Raw genomic sequence first — 16,920 nt, 5'->3', positions numbered from 1 at the left:
TTTTTTATTTTTTCTTTTTTATTTTTTTAGATTTTATTTATTTATTTGACAGAGATAGAAACAGCCAGCGAGAGAGGGAACACAAGCAGGGGGAGTGGGAGAAGAAGAAGCAGGCTCACAGTGGAGGAGCCTGATGTGGGGCTCGATCCCATAACGCCAGGATCACGCCCTGAGCCAAAGGCAGACGCCCAACTGCTGTGCCACCCAGGCGCCCTGAGAGTTTTCTTTTTTAATATAAAAACCTATGTGAGCAGATTTTTATTTTATTGTTATGTTCAATTTATTGAGGATGGATTTTTGGATGTTGGAGTCAGGAAGACAAGTTAAATGGCTAATGTTTTAAACTAAATGAGTTATTTGAGAACTGAAATGCAATAGTGTCAATGAATCTGAAGCTCCAGGAAATGGTTCCACATATGTTAAGAAAACAAACTGAAAGGAGTGGTTGAACATTTGGATATATGGGATAAATGAAAAAAGATTTTAACAAATGAGTTGCATCTTCCTTAGACCTTCATTCTGCCCACTCCTGCACACACTCCCTTAAATAGTCAATGTCTTTAAAGAAGACAGCATTACTGGTATCCTGTAAGATTTAAAAAAAAAAAAAAGGACCTACAAAGAAATCCCTGAAATATATAGAGTTCCTTATTGGGTATAATACACCATCTAAGAAGTATGAGTGAAAAAATCATTAAGGTATTTAATGCTGTAACGCCTATCTATGTGTCTCTGAGAAGAAAACAATTTACGTTCAGGTTTGTGTTCTGATTTATGTTACTATTTTAAGCCAACACTGTTAATCATCTTCTTTTCTAAGGTAATTACAAGGGAATAAGTGCATGTTATTATATGCAAGGCCCTCCAAGCTTTCCAATAAGCTCTTGAAAGACTACTAGACCCTTTTTAGATTTGCTTTGTGAGTATTTTCCTCATTCTTTCACTTGTCTTTTCACTTTCCTGATACTGTCCTTTGGTCACAGAATTTTAAATTTTGGTGAAGTCAAATTGTTCTGTTTTTTTATTTTGCTGTGTGTGCTTTTGGTGTCATATTTAAAACACCGTTTCTTAATCCAAAGTTGCAAAGATATACCTACCATTTATTCTAAGAAGTTTCTAGTTTTATATCTGACATTTAGGTCTTTGGTTTCCATTCACTTAATGTTTGTGTATAGTTTAAGTACAGATTAAAGTCACATTTTCCTGAAAATAGTCAGTTATCACATGATTTGCTGAAAAGTTTATTATTTCCCCATTGAATAATCTTGGCACACTTGTTAAAAATCAATTGACAATAAATGTACAGGTCTCTTATAGGACTCTCAGTTCTATTCCTTTGAGCTATGGCTCAATTGCTATGCCAGTATCACACTGTCTCTATCACTGTACCTTTATATTAAATTTTGAAATTGGAAGGGTTGACTCTTCCAAGCTTCTTCCTTTTTCACTATTGTTTTGGCTACTCAGGGTCCCTTGCAATTCTATATGAATTTTAGGAACAAATTGTTCATTTATGCAAAAAGAACAGCTGAAAATTTAATAAGGATTACATTGAATCTGTGGATCAGTTTGGGAACTATTACCATCTTAATTCAATGTCAGGTCTACTCTTCAATTCATAGGTTGTCTTTATTTATTTAGGAATTCTTTAATTTTTTTTTAAATTTTGTTATTTTCTTGGTACAATGTTGCACTTTCTTGGTTAAATTTACATAAAATAACTCCTACAACTGAACAATAAAAAAGAACAAGCACTCAACAAAATATAGGCAAAGGACTTAAGATATATAAACAGGCAAAAAGCACATGAAAAGATGCTCAAGAATGGTAGTATTTAGGAAAATGTAAGTCAAAACCATAATGACATACCATATTACAGCCAGTAAGACAGTTATAAGATGTATGTGTATGTATATCTGCTTGTATGTGTGTGTACATATATGTTGGTTATATATATCACAAAAAATAACAAGTGCTAGTGTACAGAATAAGAAGTAATGATGTACAGAATTTGGAATCCTCATACATTTCTGGTGGGAATGTAAAATGTGCAGCCGTTTGGAAAAGTTTGACAGCTCATCAAGAACGTAAATATAGAGTTACCATATAATCCAGAAATTCTACGTCTAGGAGTTGAAAACATGTTCACACAAAAACTTCAACACACATTTTCATAGACGCATCATGCATAAGAAACAACCCATGTAACCTTCAAGTGATGAGTGGATAAACAAAATGTGGTACAGGTATATTTTATTCATTTTCATGTGTTGTGCTTTGCTTTGTAGCACTTTGCATATACTGCATTTCCTACAAGTTCAAGTTTTGTGACAATCCTGCATCAAGCAAGTCTACTGGTACCATTTTTCCAACAGCATTTGCTCATCTCTGTATCACTTGTGGTAATTCTCACAATATTTCAAGCCTTTTCATTATTATTATATTTGCTATGGTGATCTGTGATTGTGATCTTTGATGTTACAGTTGTAATTGTTTTGGGACACCATAAGCACTGCCCATATAAGACAGCAACTATAATCAGTAAATGCTGTGTGTGTTCTCACTGCTCCACTGACCAGCTGTTCCTCCTTCTCTCTCCTTCTCTTTTGGCCTCTCTATTCCTTGACACACACACACACTAATATTGAAATTGGACTAAATAATGACCCTGCAGGGCCTGTAAGTGCTCAAGTGAAAGAAAGAATCACATGTTTCTCACTTTAAATCAAAAGCTAGAAATGATTAAACTTAGCTCCCGCATTGGGAGCCTGCTTCTTCATCTCCCACTCCCCCCTGCCTGTGTTCCCTCTCTCGCTGGCTGTCTCTCTCTCTGTCAAATAAATAAATAAAATCTTAAAAAAAAAAAAAAGAAATGATTAAGCTTAATGAGGAAGGCATAGAAAAAGCCAGGATAGGCCAAAACCTGGTTCTCTTGCACCAGTTACCCAAGCTGTGAATACAAAGAAAAAGTTGTTGGGGGTGCCTAAATGCTCAGTTGGTTAAGTATCCGACTCTTGGTTTCAGGTCAGGTCATGATCTTGTGGTTGTGGGATTGAGCCCTGTGTCTGGCTCTCAGCTCAGTGTGGAGCCTGTTTCAGATTCTCTCTTCCTCTCTCCCTCCTGCTCACTCTCTCACTCTCTCTCAAACAAATAAATAATCTTTAGAAACAGAAAAAAAAAGAAAAAGAAAAACAAAGAAAAGCCCTTGAAGGAAATTAAATGTGCTATTCCAGTGAACACATGAGTGATAAGAAAATGAAGCCGCCTTATTGCCAATAGGGAGAAGGTTTTAGTCTACTGGATAGAAGATCAAATGAGCCACAATATTCCTTTAAACCAGAGCCTAATGCAGAGCAAGGCCCTAATTCTCCTCCATTCTATGAAGACTAAGAGAGGTGAGGAAGCTACAGGAAAAAAAGTCAGAAGCAAGCAAAGGTTTGTTCATGAGGTTTAAGGAAAGAGGCCATCTCCATAACACAAAAGTACAAGGTGAAGCAGCAAGGATTGTAGTAGTTGCTGAAGTGAATTATCCAGAGAATCCAGATAAGATAATTAATGAAGGTGGCTACACTAAACAACAGATTTTCAATATAGATGAAAAAAACTTATAATGGGAAAAGATGCCATCTAGCACTTTTATAGTTAGAGAAGAGTAGCCAATGCAGGACTTCAAGGCTTCAGAGGGTGGGCTGACTCTCCTGTTAAGGCTAAGGCAGCTAGTGACTCTAAACTGAAGCCAATGCTCATTGCCCATTCTGAAAGACCTAGGCCTCCTAAGAGTTATGCTTAATCTGCTCTGCTAGGGATCTATAAATGGAATAATAGAGCCTGGATGACAGCACCTCTGTTTACAACATGGTTTACTAAATATTTTAAGCTCACTGTTGAGACCTACTGCTCAGTAAAAGATTCCTTTCAAAATACTGTTGTTCATTGACAACGACCTGACCATTCAAGAACTCTGACGGAGATGTACAACACAATTAATGTTGTTCTCATGACTGCTAGCACCACCATTCTGCAGCCCACGGATTAAGGGGTAATTCTGACTTTCAAGACTTATAATTTAGGAAATACATTTCATAAGGCTAGAGATGCCACGGATACTGATTTCTCTGATGGATCTGGGTAAAGTAAATAGAAAATTTTCTGGAAAGGATTTACCACTCTAGATGCCATTAAGAACATTTATGATTCATAGGTAGGGGTGAAAACGTACCAACATGAACAGGAATTTCAAAGAAGTTGATTGCAAAATATGGTATTTATAAATATTCTCAGTTACTGTTCTGTGTAGAAATGAACCCCAGACTTTGGTCAAATTCATTTATATTATACAAGTGATAGTGACTCTTGGAAGAAATTCAAGGTATGATTTATTTATTAACCAGGGTTGGGGATCTTTCCGTATTGTAAACCACTTATAAATTAAAAATTCCTGATATATTCTAGTTGTGTAAAAAATGTATTAAGTATAACTTACATAAAAGCAAATACAATAATTTTAATCCAGCAAATTTGGACAATGATTGACAAGGCATATATAGAATATCTTCATTACTTAGTAATCTCCTTGGCCTCTAGTCTCCATGTCTGCTATTGGATTCAGATATACAAAGATGTCTCTCTGCCACATAAATTACTTTTACTTTTTCTGGAATATCTTATAAAAGAAATCACAAATTGTGAATGTTGAAGTCTGGTTTCACTTGCTCAACCCTATTTCGGAGATTCATCCATTTTATTGTGTGCATCCTTAAGTTCTTTCTTTTTTGGTAATGCAATTTGGTCAAATCTGATTTTAGATATTTGATTTAGCAAATGTAGAATCTCTGGCATCCTTTTGTCTCAGCCAGCTTTCCCTCCTCAGTTCCCACATGTTGGTGTTCTTATTCTCCGAGGAATCTCTCCACAAGTCTGAATCATTTGCTTTGATCAGTGTAATAATCAAGTACCCACCATATTCTGAAATGTCAATTGCTAAAAGCCTGTATCGTCCCATAATGTCCTTCTGAAATAAGTGTCTGCCAAAGGAAAGTTAATTGGGGCAGGGGGGTTATTCCCCTATGCCTTGGTGACTCTGCTGCTCAATTCCCATTCTCCATGGGAGCTGGAATTACAGAATTACAGGAATTGTCTTTAGAGGAAAGAAAGAAGGATTCATGAAGAGGAACACTATTCACCATTTTGCTGCTCTTTTGGGCATCTCATCCCACCTGCTAATTAACATCTTCTACTCTCCTTTTTGATCCAGCATGTTGCAAGACTCAACCTACTTTTCTCCTTTGTGCTAGTAGCTCACTTGATCTTTTGGGGTTTATACCCACAAAGAGTTGCTGTGGAATAGTACACTGTCTTACTGCCTGTCTTTGCTAACCTCTCATGAATCAGCATATTTGGTTTAAGGCTATACTGCCAGTTATATATGGAATCACAAAATGTTGTAATTATAAGAAATCATAAATTTGCAAATTCTTACAGCATGGATCCTATATCGGTCAGGGTTCAGGTGAAAGTAGGATTTCTGTAAGCACTCTGGAAAGAAAGGAGATAATGGAGGAATTATAACTTTTAAAAGCAATGAAAGAAATAGCTATGGAAGGAAAAGTTTGAATACCAGAGAGAATGTTGAGGAAAATAACACCAAAGATCTCGTGTTGAAGCCATGTGAGAATGCGTCAAGACAGCTTAATAGGAAATCATGGTGACACTCAGTTATTTCTGAGGAAGCATCTACCAATAGTCTTAGCAATAAAGTTGGTAGTTTTCAAATACTTTTGAAAATCCACTGTGAATCTAGCTTTCATGCACCAGCCTGGCTACAAACTGAAGAACAATGTCCTCTGCTTTCCTTCCGACTTCCAAATTTTGCACCACGTTCTCTCACTGACAAATCCTAAATTAGAAGAATAAAGGGAGGGGAACTCTCAGAAATAGCATCCCAGTTTCTCCACAGCACTGAGAACAACTGAGAAAGCATTACGTGATGTTGAGTTGGCAACAGACAGTTCAATGCAGATACTTTGAAAATAACCAAAAGTGAGTCTCAGAAATAACAAATCAGTGCTTTTTTCACTGGCTCTGCCCAAGGTGTGGTATCAGTATTGGGGGCAACTTAGAAGAGATGAGATGTGGGGCCTCTGGGTGGCTCAGTCAGTTAAGCATCTAACTCTTGGTTTTAGCTCAGGTCATGATCAAATGGGTCCCGGGATTGAGCCCTGCATCAGGTTCACACTCAGTGGGGAGTCTTTTTGAAGATTCTCTCCCTCTGCCACCCCCCCACTCATGCTCTCACACTCTCTCTAAAAATAAATAAACAACAAAAAAAAGACATGAGATTTATTTTTCATTATCTTGTTAAATTTACCCCTACTTTATAGTATACTATTTTAAAATCACATTCTAGTTATGGAATGTATGAGTCACAGGAATAAAACATACAGCATAAGGTATATAATCAATGCTATTGTAATAGCAGTCTATGGTAACGCATCATAGCTACACTTGTGGAGAACATAGCATTATGTATAAACCTGTCAATTCATTCTGTTTTCCACCCTAAACTAATGTAACAATGTAACTAATATAGTAATGTAAGTAATAGTTGTGTGTCAGTTATACTCAATATAAACAAACAAACAAATTAGCATTAATGAATGATTAGAAGTATATTGAGATGCCAAAGAAATCACTTCCAGCAGGGGAAAGAACATATGTGAGAGTGAACGTCTTTCATTCAGGATTTCACTTAATCTTTACAATATCCTATGAGTTAAGAGTACTAGCCCTCTCATTTCATGAGTAGAGAAATAGAGAGGTTAAATAAACTTTAAAAGTTTACAAAATTATTGGGTCTCTTTAGCCTCAAAATCTAGGAATTGTAATCTGGTCTTTATAATTCATTATGTGAATTGTGGCTTCATTTTTGTCTCTCTGTTTATAAAGTGTGGAAAGATGTCTAACATCTGTGATGGCTAGGATGCAATGAAAAGGACTCATTCTTGTCTGTAGGAAGGAAATTTTGAAGTATCTATCAAAATGTGGTGCTCAAATATATTTTATTCTAGTGGATGCACATATGCAAATGGTGCATAAAAAGTGGACTTAGTGTTTTTAGTTAATCATGTGAAATTGGTAGCAAGCTAATTCCCTGAATCTTAACAAATAATGAAATTATGAAATTATCAGAAGTTTCCTCTGGTATTCTATGAATTTGTTTGAAAAGGATGAGTCCCAGCTGTATAAGTTGACAAGGAATGATATCCATTACATATTGTTAACTGAAAAAAAAAATTACCGACTATTTTCTATATTAAAATTGAATTACTGTATTAAAAAATTTGCTCTCCGAGCGTGTGAATACGACTGTGTTTCTGAATGAAATTTCTGATAGAATATACTATAAATATTTAAAACTGGTTAATTTGAAGATTTGAGGGCAAATGGAGGAACAGTTAGAAACATAAGGAACATTCCATCTGTAATTATATACTATTGATTTGATACTTGATTCTCTGACACTTTTTTCTCATGGCATTAAGTCTGCATAACTTAACACTAAAATATTAAAAACTGAGTTGCAAATGCCCTTCTGATTTTTTAAAATATTACGGTTCTTTCTTGATTCATTCATTTTTCTTTGTGCTGATACGGACATAAAAATGAATAAAACCTGAGTGCTACTCTCAATGAAGGGTTGGAGCTCATCTCTGTATTTAATGAACCCTGCAGGAATTGAGAATAAATTATCTCCTGAGTGAAGACCGAGTGCCATGTGCATACTAGAAAAATTAAATACAGCCAAGGGAAAACTAGGTTGATTGGATACGCCGGTAGGTAGAGTTTTGTCTTTTTTTTTTTTAAGATTTTATTTATTTATTAGAGAGAACAAGCAATGAGGAGGGGCAGAGGGAGAAGCAGACTGCCCCCAAGCAAGTAGCCCCATGAGGGGCTCAATCCCAGGACCCTGGGATCATGACCTGAGCCAAAGGCAGACACTTAACCAACTGAGCCACCCAGAACCCCTAGTTTTGCTTTTATGTCCCTCTACTGCTTTGCTCCTGGAAGATGTAAGTCATGACACCACTATACCTCTTGTGCGCATCTCTCCTGCATCTGTCCTTTCTTTATTCTGGCCTCTCATATATTTATACAGTGAGTAGAGAATTAAATTTGGCTCATCTTTGAATAGTATTCAATCCTTATCTTATCCAGAGAGCTTTGAAGTGGTTTACCTTCAGTCACGAAGCAGTATTCCCTGGAAACTTAGAAAGAACTCTCTGGGTTACAACAGTAGCTTTTTAAAGTTTAGGTCAGAATAATGTATATGTTTATATGGAAAGATAAAAGAGATAAAGAAAAATTCCTTCACTTAGAGGCTGTAGAAACTTGTATGCAATCAAGCCTGCATTTTCTCTGTGTGAGAGGCTTTTACATAAGAAAGGAAGGGTGAACTCCTGACGAGAAGTCTCCAGAAGTAGTGTATGAAGGCATTGCCCCTCACATTTTAAGTAAATTAAGAAAATCTGGGATTATATTTCTTTCCGGAATCATTAGACATATCAGAATGTAAGTATATCCTGTATTCGAAATAGATATATTTCTATCTTCCTCACACTCAAGAGGTTATTATTTGGAATACATTGTAGGGATCCCCAAATCATCACTTTAACATATTTACTATTTCTAATTTTATATTTTAACATTTCAGTTTGTTCAAAATATAGTAACAGTCTTTGCCTTTTGATATGCCAATTTTGCTGAAATGTGTCACAAAAATGTGTCTATTTCTAAAGGAAGACAATGGTGATCCTCAGGGGAAAAATATTTGAAAAGGAAAATAGGCACAATACAGCTTTGACACTTGTCACCTATTCACTTGACCAGTTCATTCTATAAAAAGAAGAACAACAAATATTATTGAGAACCTACAGCACAAATAAAATGCTGGTTGCCAACTTAAAGAGAGAACAACACAGGCAAAAGCCATATAGACAACAGGTTAGCAATTTGTGGTTTCTATAAAGTAAATCTCAGGATTTTCTTTATCCTACTTATTTAGTCTTCTAGAAAGAAGGCAATAAGATATGTTGGCATTAAAAAACTCCTTTATGAATTCCTTATAGTTCTCAAACAAATTTAAGAGTGAAAAGACCCAAGTGAATATAGTTGCAATATAGTAAATTGTTAATTTACAAAAAGAACATAAAAATGATAGAAATGGATCAATATGTAGTAAGAACTATATTATTGATACAGGTCTATCTATGTGAGAATTAATATCTCTGCCTTCACTTTTGTTTCTCATAAATTAAGACCTTTACTTTTATTTACAACCAAGATAATTCTACTTCTATATTTCTGTGATTAGAAACACATTGAAAAGAGAGTATAAAAAAAAGAAACAAAACACATTTATTTCTATGGAGCATATTTAAAAGAATCTTAAGAATAAAATTATTAAGCTCTGAAATTGTGATTGGGTCTTCAATTTCCATCAGAGCCTTACAAAATGATAACGTTTTTTAATGGCCTCAAACTTAGATATTTCACTCCTAAAAGCACAAAATTTGGAAACTGGAACACGGTGTCTCAATATGTAATCCAAATATAATTACTAAATGTTGTTGTAGAAACATAATTAAGAGACGTATTGCACATATAAACAATTTCGTTACAGGTACAGGTGTTATGTAAAGTCACTCATGAGGGGACTTTTAACATAGATCTGTGAATGCTCTGTTCCTTTTCAAGAGAGAACGCATAAAATATTTCTGCTTTAATGGAATTGAGTGGATATTGCAAAGATGCAAACGGGAAAATTTCCATTGCTTCATTTCATTGGAACTAATAATATGAACATTTAAATCTTTAAATCTTCAATTCCTTTATAATTCACATACTCTTTCTTTTTGTCTTGTTTCTCTACAGCAGATTTTGCTTAAAGAAAATAAAAAGCAGCATGAGAAACCATACAATGATTACAGAGTTCATTCTCTTGGGCATCTCAGACGACCCACAGCTTCAGGTTGTAATCTTTATCTTTTTATTTATGGCTTATGTATTAAGTGTCACTGGAAACCTAACCATCATCATCCTTACCCTGATAGACCATCATCTCAAGACTCCTATGTATTACTTTCTGCAGAATTTCTCCTTCTTAGAAATTATATTCACCAGTGTCTCCATCCCCAGATTTTGGGGGGCAATTATTACGAATGTCAAGACCATTTCCTATAACAATTGCTTAACTCAACTATTTTTCTTCATCTTCATGGGTGTTTCTGATTTTTTTCTTCTCACTGCCATGTCTTTTGATCGTTACGTTGCCATCTGCAAGCCTCTTCATTACACCACCATCATGAGCAAAAAAATCTGCACCCTGCTTGTCCTTGGGTCCTGGCTAGGAGGATTTCTTACCATTTTCCCACCACTCATGCTCATGCTTCAGCTAGATTTCTGTGCTTCCAATGTAGTTGATCATTTCTCTTGTGACTATTTCCCCATTTTACGACTCTCGTGCTCGGATACATGGCGTTTAGAGATGATTGGCTTTTACTTTGCGTTTGTTACTCTGCTCTTCACTTTGGCCTTAGTGATTCTTTCCTACCTGTGCATCCTTAGCACCATTCTGAGAACCCCGTCTGCTGGTCAGAGGAAAAAGGCTTTCTCCACGTGTTCCTCTCACTTGATTGCCATTTCCATCTCTTATGGGAGCTGTATATTCATGTACGTCAAGCCTTCAGCAAATGAAAGAGCATCACTGACCAAAGGAGTAGCTATTCTCAACACCTCAATTGTCCCCATGCTGAACCCTTTTATTTATACCCTGAGGAACCAGCAAGTAAAACAAGCTTTCAAAAAACTTGCTTCATAAAGTACTGTTTTCTAGAAACAAGTGAAAGTATGTATGAACACGAATGGATGTCATGGTGAAGATCCAATAAAAGACAAATAAAATTTCAACTTCTAGAGTATCATCCAGTGTCCATTTCACAGATACTTACAAGGCTGAGCACTTTAATTTTTCTTTTAAACCAGAAGTAACTATGTTGTGTCTTTCTTTCAAACCATCTATAGGTTCCATTTCCTCATTGATTTATAATTCTAAATAGAACATTAGTGGCTTTAAACAAAAATCATTTTCCTGATTGTTCCAAATAATAAAAATACTTATTTTTACCATAAAGACTCGAGTAAACAATCTTTTCATGGATTTATTCTTAAATCTTATGTTCTGTTACTAATATCAATTCTTTCTTTTTCTTACATTTTGTTCTTAAATCTATAAAAAATATGAAATAAATTATCTAACAACCATATTTTGTGCACACCAGCTGCATATCTGTCCAATTCTTCCCACTCAGCTGAGTGTTTTTTTTACAGCTTATAAATTATTTAAAAGTCATACATCTTTTGCTTTCTGGTTATGCTTAGGGTGTGTGTTATGTCTTTTTTATGTACTTCCCTTGTTTATGTTGTTATTATTTTTTAAAGATTATTTATTCATTTGAGAGAGAGAGAGAGAGAGATCATGAGCAGGGGGAAGGGGAGGGTCAGATGGAGAGGGACAAGCAGACTCCTGGCTGAGTGGGGAGCCTGATGCAGGGCTCAATTCCAGGACCCTAAGATCATCAGCTGAGCTAAAGTCGGACACTTAACCAATTGAGCCACCAGACACCCCATATCTGTATTATTTGCTTAAATATGTAACAGATGAAGATATAGGCAGTCACCATTACATCTATGTCACGTGAGTGTTGGATAGGAATTTCATAAATAATAATATCTCTTCTATAGAGAACAATTATTCTATGTCATATGCTCAACCATTTATGTCCTAAATAATATCGTGTTTAATCTTCACAGCTATATGGCAACATAGACTAATTATCTCTGTTCCAGGTGTGCAAAGTGATGCTTGGAAAGGTTGAGTAATTTGCCTGAGGTCTTGAGGTATAACAGCCAATGTGATAACCTGGTTTGTAAAAGAAAACAAAGAGACAAAAACTTGTGTTTATTTCATGCAAATGTAAAACTGTGAGAACCTGAAAATATCTATAGCTTTTAATTAAGACCTGCACAATTTTATTGGTGTTTTACACTCACATTATATCATTTGGGCATGATTATATTATTATAGTCTAGTCAGGGAAGGTACTAATTCCTAATATTATACCTGGCATACAAATTAGAATTTTATTTTATTTTTTAAAAGATTTTATTTATTTGAGAGGGAGAGCAAGAGAGAGAGAGAGAGCAATGGGCGGGGTTAGGGGCAGAGGGAGAACCAGGCTATCCACTGAGTGGGAGAGCCAGACACGGGGCTTGATCTGGGACTCGGGGATCATAACCTGAGCTGAAAGCAGACGCTTAACCAGCTGAGCCACCCAGTGCCCCTAAATTAGAATTTTAAACAATCAAAAGCATAAACTCTTCAACGTTCATTGCTGGTGAGCAACAGAGTGAGAAGGAGAAAATGTATAAAGTATTAGTAGTAATACCAAACATTCTTATTGGAAGGCATATGAAAAATATGGAGCAAAGCATGGACTTAGTACTAAGCAGTAGATTATCAGTTTTTAAAAAATGGCATGGGGTAGTAGCACATTCAGTAGAGATATGCATTAGGAACTAGATGTTTGGCTGTTAATCTCTGTAAAATAATATCAAGGGAAGCAAACTTCACCTACTGTGGTTGTTTGCTTGCTTTTTTTTTTTTTTTCTGTCTCATTGGACACTGTCCCCCAAGCTTCTTTTTCAAATTCAATATTAATGTGTATCATGTTTTATATTCCTTAGTGTTTTGTGTGCAGTCCTGCTCTGGCAGTGTTGAGTCACTGAATTATTCCCAGTGAGCCAGCAGCAGAGAGAACATATAAAACAATAAGTAGCTTTTGCTACATAAAATCTGTGTTGAAACCATGCCAGTTTTAAATACCTTCTGATATATTTTTTTCTTCATATATTTGCTCCTTTCTCCTTCTCTGTACTCAAAGAAATATAGTCCCTCTAGGTAAAATGGAAAATTTAAGACAAAAACATTAACAATAGAAAGCAAAACGGTTCACTGAGAGGAAATGTGTCCAGGAATGCTGGGTTTCCCTGGATACAATAGCAACTGCTAATATTTTTTTTATGTTCCAGCCATTCTGTGTGTTAGTGAGTCTGTATGAAAATCAGAGGTAAGTCAGACATATGGAAGGCAATGGAGTCCTCCAAACTGTATCATTGCTTCATTACTTATCAGCTCAACTTTTAATTAGATTAAATAGGGTATTTTTGGAGTTCTATTTTGCAACTGGATATAGATGTCGGTGTGTTTTGTTTTATTATATAAATTTATTCATTCCATATTAAATGAAAAGGAGGAAATTACCATTACTGTACCTGTATTTCAAATTGAATATAGGCCAGGTAGTACTTTCTTTAAGAGAACAGACTTTAATTTTAGGTAGTCGCTGGTTATATTGCACACGTAATAGCTATATGAATATATCTAAGGTACAAAACCAAATGACCCTAGTTCTTCATTTGGGAATAAAGATAAAGTTCCATAGGTGTGTCATAAAGACTAAATGAGACAGAATATATAAATCCTTGATATGTCATTAGAATAAATAATGCCTTTCCTTAATCACAGTTACTATGAATATTCTCCCCAAAGTTGGAAATCAATTCCAACAAAAGAAGATAAATAAACCAGCTCTTCTTAAGGCATATTTAGTGCCACATGCTTTATACAGCACTTTCATTTATATTATTTCAATTAATTCCCAAAATTTCATGTCCATGGTAAGTAGAGAAAACTGATACTTAAGGAAATTAAGTAACAAAGTCACAAATCCATTAAACGGCCCATTTGTATTTTTAACCCATGTTTCTCTAACTGCAGAGCCCATATACTTTCTGCAACAGCAGTTTACTGTAGAGTGTCATAAGTAAGAAATTAATAGTGTTTTAATACCATGATCTTATTATGAGTTTATGTACTTTTCCTTTTTTCTTTGATTATTGATGACTAAATAAAGAACAGAACAGTGGTGTTTTCAGAATGAAATCTTGAAGATACTTTGTGGCCATCTCATTTAACAAATATGAAGTATTATTGTTAACTTTCATTTTGAACAGCTCAAAGAGTATGTCTCAGGGGTTCTTGGAAGGGGTTCTTGGTTTCGATGAAATGGGTGGACGATAATTTAAGTTTAACCTAAACCATGTTCTTCCAGGGGAAAGATGGATCTGCGTTCAGAAATAACAAGATGAGCTAAATGCTTAGAGATATCCTTCATACTCTGCTTGAGTACATCCTTGGGATGGCTTTGGGCTTGAGGAATCATATGCACCTTGTTAAACACTGACATTTTTTTCTCCCTGAAAGCTCCTGAATGAATGAATGAATGAATGAATAACAACCATCAAGCTTAGCTGATGTTGGTAAATGAATACAGTGCATTGATTTTCATTAACATTTTTACATAAACAGTATAGTATACCTCCCCCAAGCCTATGATATTGGATTGTCTCTTGGTAGACTTTCTTTAATCCTATATTCATCAATCCTAGAAAATTGGCCTTTAAGTACTCCTTTTCAGTATTCTCACATGAATCTATATAAATTAATACCTTCCTTCACAGTTCTTCATACATTCCCTCAAAGGTTTAATCAGTAGCCAAAATGTGTAATTCAGTCAAGTCATTATTTTTCAAAAAGTGTTAAAATTGGTAGGAAAGTTAAGAAAATAAAGAATATGCAAAAAAGTTGAAATAAGGTTAAAAATGCAGTGCATTGGCACATTATTACCTTTGGAAGAGTAATAATATACTTTTTTTAAACTAAGATCTCCAAAGCCAGCAAATTTAGTGCAGAAATTTCAATTTGGGGATTGAATTGAAATTAAATTCAAATGAAACCAAATATTGTCTATTTTATGAGAATGCATATTGAAGCTTCCAGGTGTTATGAAAAACTAGTGCTTCCTAGGAAAAACCCTGATGAAGGAAGAGTATTGCTACTGAGCAGGAATAAAGTTAATTAAATGAATGAATTCTAAAGAAATTTAATGAAACCAATTTTGAAATAGTGTTTTATGAAGTTTTAAAAATTATATATAAAAAAATTTGGGTTTCTTTTACATGTCTTTTCTTATAAATTTACTCCATATGGGGAATTTAGGGCCAGTACATAAGTACATCTCGAAAAGCAGGTAAAGTAGGAAAACACATCTTGTAAAACAAAGACACAACCTAAGTAATATGCAGCCAGGAATTGGGAATACAGTAGAGAACTTCACCTGATCGGTGCAAGATGCAAGAACAAACCCAAAATGAATGAATTAATTAATTAGATAAGTGTTTATTTTAAGCCTCCCTAGGACTCTTCAGGCAGTGGGCCAGGTTGCAAAGGCTCTGAAGGTTGGACTCTGTCCTAACTTTCAGACTTCCACAAAGTAGCGGATGAGTTTACAAGAGATTTCAGCACAGATGTTTGTGGGCTAGGAAACATGAATCGAAGAGTCATAAAATCTTGCCTGTAGATGAAAACACATAGTATTTCTGCCAAATTCTGGCTCCACACTTGGACCTTTGCTAATCCTCGCTTCAGGTTTGTTCCTTGTGTTTTCTCCTAGAGGTCTGGCAGAAGAACAACAGATAAGCAGCTGAAGAATGAGAAACCACACAGAACTACGAGAGTTCATCCTCCTGGGCTTGTCAGATGACCCACAGCTTCAGGGGGTGATCTTCGTCTTTCTGTTCATCACCTACACGCTCAGCATCACGGGGAACCTGACCATTATCACCCTTACCCTGCTGGATCCTCACCTCCAGACCCCCATGTACTTCCTCCTCAGAAACTTCTCCTTGCTAGAGGTTTCATTCACAACTGTCAGCATACCCAAGTTCCTGGGCACCCTGATTACAGGAGATAAAACCATTTCCTTTAATAATTGCATGGCTCAGTTCTTTTTTTTCATTCTGTTGGGAGTCACTGAATTTTACCTCCTGGCTGCCATGTCCTATGACCGTTACATTGCCATCTGCAAACCTCTGCATTACATGACCATCATGAATCCCAGAGTCTGCATACTCCTTGTCTTCTCTTCATGGCTGATTTCATTCTTAATCGTATTCCCTGTGCTCATGTTGCTCTTAAAACTTAATTACTGTAAGTCTAATATTATTGACCATTTCACCTGTGATTATTTTCCCCTGCTGCAACTTTCTTGTTCAGACACAAAGTTCCTAGAGATAATGGGGTTTTCCTGGTCTCTGTTTACTTTAATGTTCACCTTGGTAATAATAATTCTGTCCTACGTATATATCATCAGAACGATTGTGAGGCTTCCTTCTGCCAGTCAGAGGACAAAGGCCTTTTCCACGTGTTCATCCCACATGATTGTCATCTCCATCTCCTATGGCAGCAAAAGACAGAGTGTCTCTGAGCAAAGGAGTTGCTGTGCTGAACACCTCAGTAGCTCCCATGCTGAACCCCTTTATTTACAGCCTAAGGAACCAGCAAGTCAAGCGAGCCTTCATGGACAGGGCAAGGAAGATTGTATGTTTCTCAAGCAAATGAAGTGCTATGGTGTCACAAATTAGACACACATGTTGCATGGCAACTTAAAATACACAAACATGAAATTTGAGCAACTTCTTCAAATTACAATGGGCTTTCTGTCATCCTTATTCATTCTTTCTTTCTAACAAGTTACAAGCACAATTAATATATTTCTCATTCGGTTGCAATAACTTCATACGTCTTTCTGGCTCCTGTTCTTCTGAACCCTTGGTTAGCTGCAACCTCTTGATCATTAGTTGTTTTAACTTGTAAAGTTATACTTTGCATTTTGTTTAGGAAAATAACTATCACCCGGAATAGAGGAGACCTGTAAATATTGATGTGATATTTTCCTTACTCTA

At 35.7% G+C, this 16,920-nt stretch overlaps 1 protein-coding gene and 1 pseudogene across 1 annotated transcript; both read left to right on the top strand.

Annotated features, from left to right (window-relative positions):
* The first annotated feature begins 9,961 nt into the window (after positions 1–9,961).
* Positions 9,962–10,876, top strand: LOC113249175 (olfactory receptor 6C3-like). The gene has a single exon (XM_026490703.4). The coding sequence runs from the start codon at positions 9,962–9,964 to the stop codon at positions 10,874–10,876; it is 915 nt and encodes a 304-aa protein (XP_026346488.2).
* A 4,790-nt stretch (positions 10,877–15,666) lies between these two features.
* On the top strand, positions 15,667–16,576 carry LOC123000545 (olfactory receptor 6C1-like; annotated as a pseudogene).
* The last annotated feature ends 344 nt before the right edge of the window (positions 16,577–16,920 follow it).

Source organism: Ursus arctos, unplaced genomic scaffold (assembly GCF_023065955.2).
Source record: "Ursus arctos isolate Adak ecotype North America unplaced genomic scaffold, UrsArc2.0 scaffold_21, whole genome shotgun sequence".
In the NCBI taxonomy this organism is placed as follows: domain Eukaryota; kingdom Metazoa; phylum Chordata; class Mammalia; order Carnivora; family Ursidae; genus Ursus; species Ursus arctos.
The sequence above is the reverse complement of the archived record's forward strand: the minus strand, read 5'-3'. Positions and strand labels throughout refer to the sequence as shown.

Excerpts from the sequence above, each read along its gene's own strand:
- LOC113249175 (XM_026490703.4), top strand. The coding sequence starts at position 9,962 with ATGAGAAACCATACAATGATTACAGAGTTCATTCTCTTGGGCATCTCA.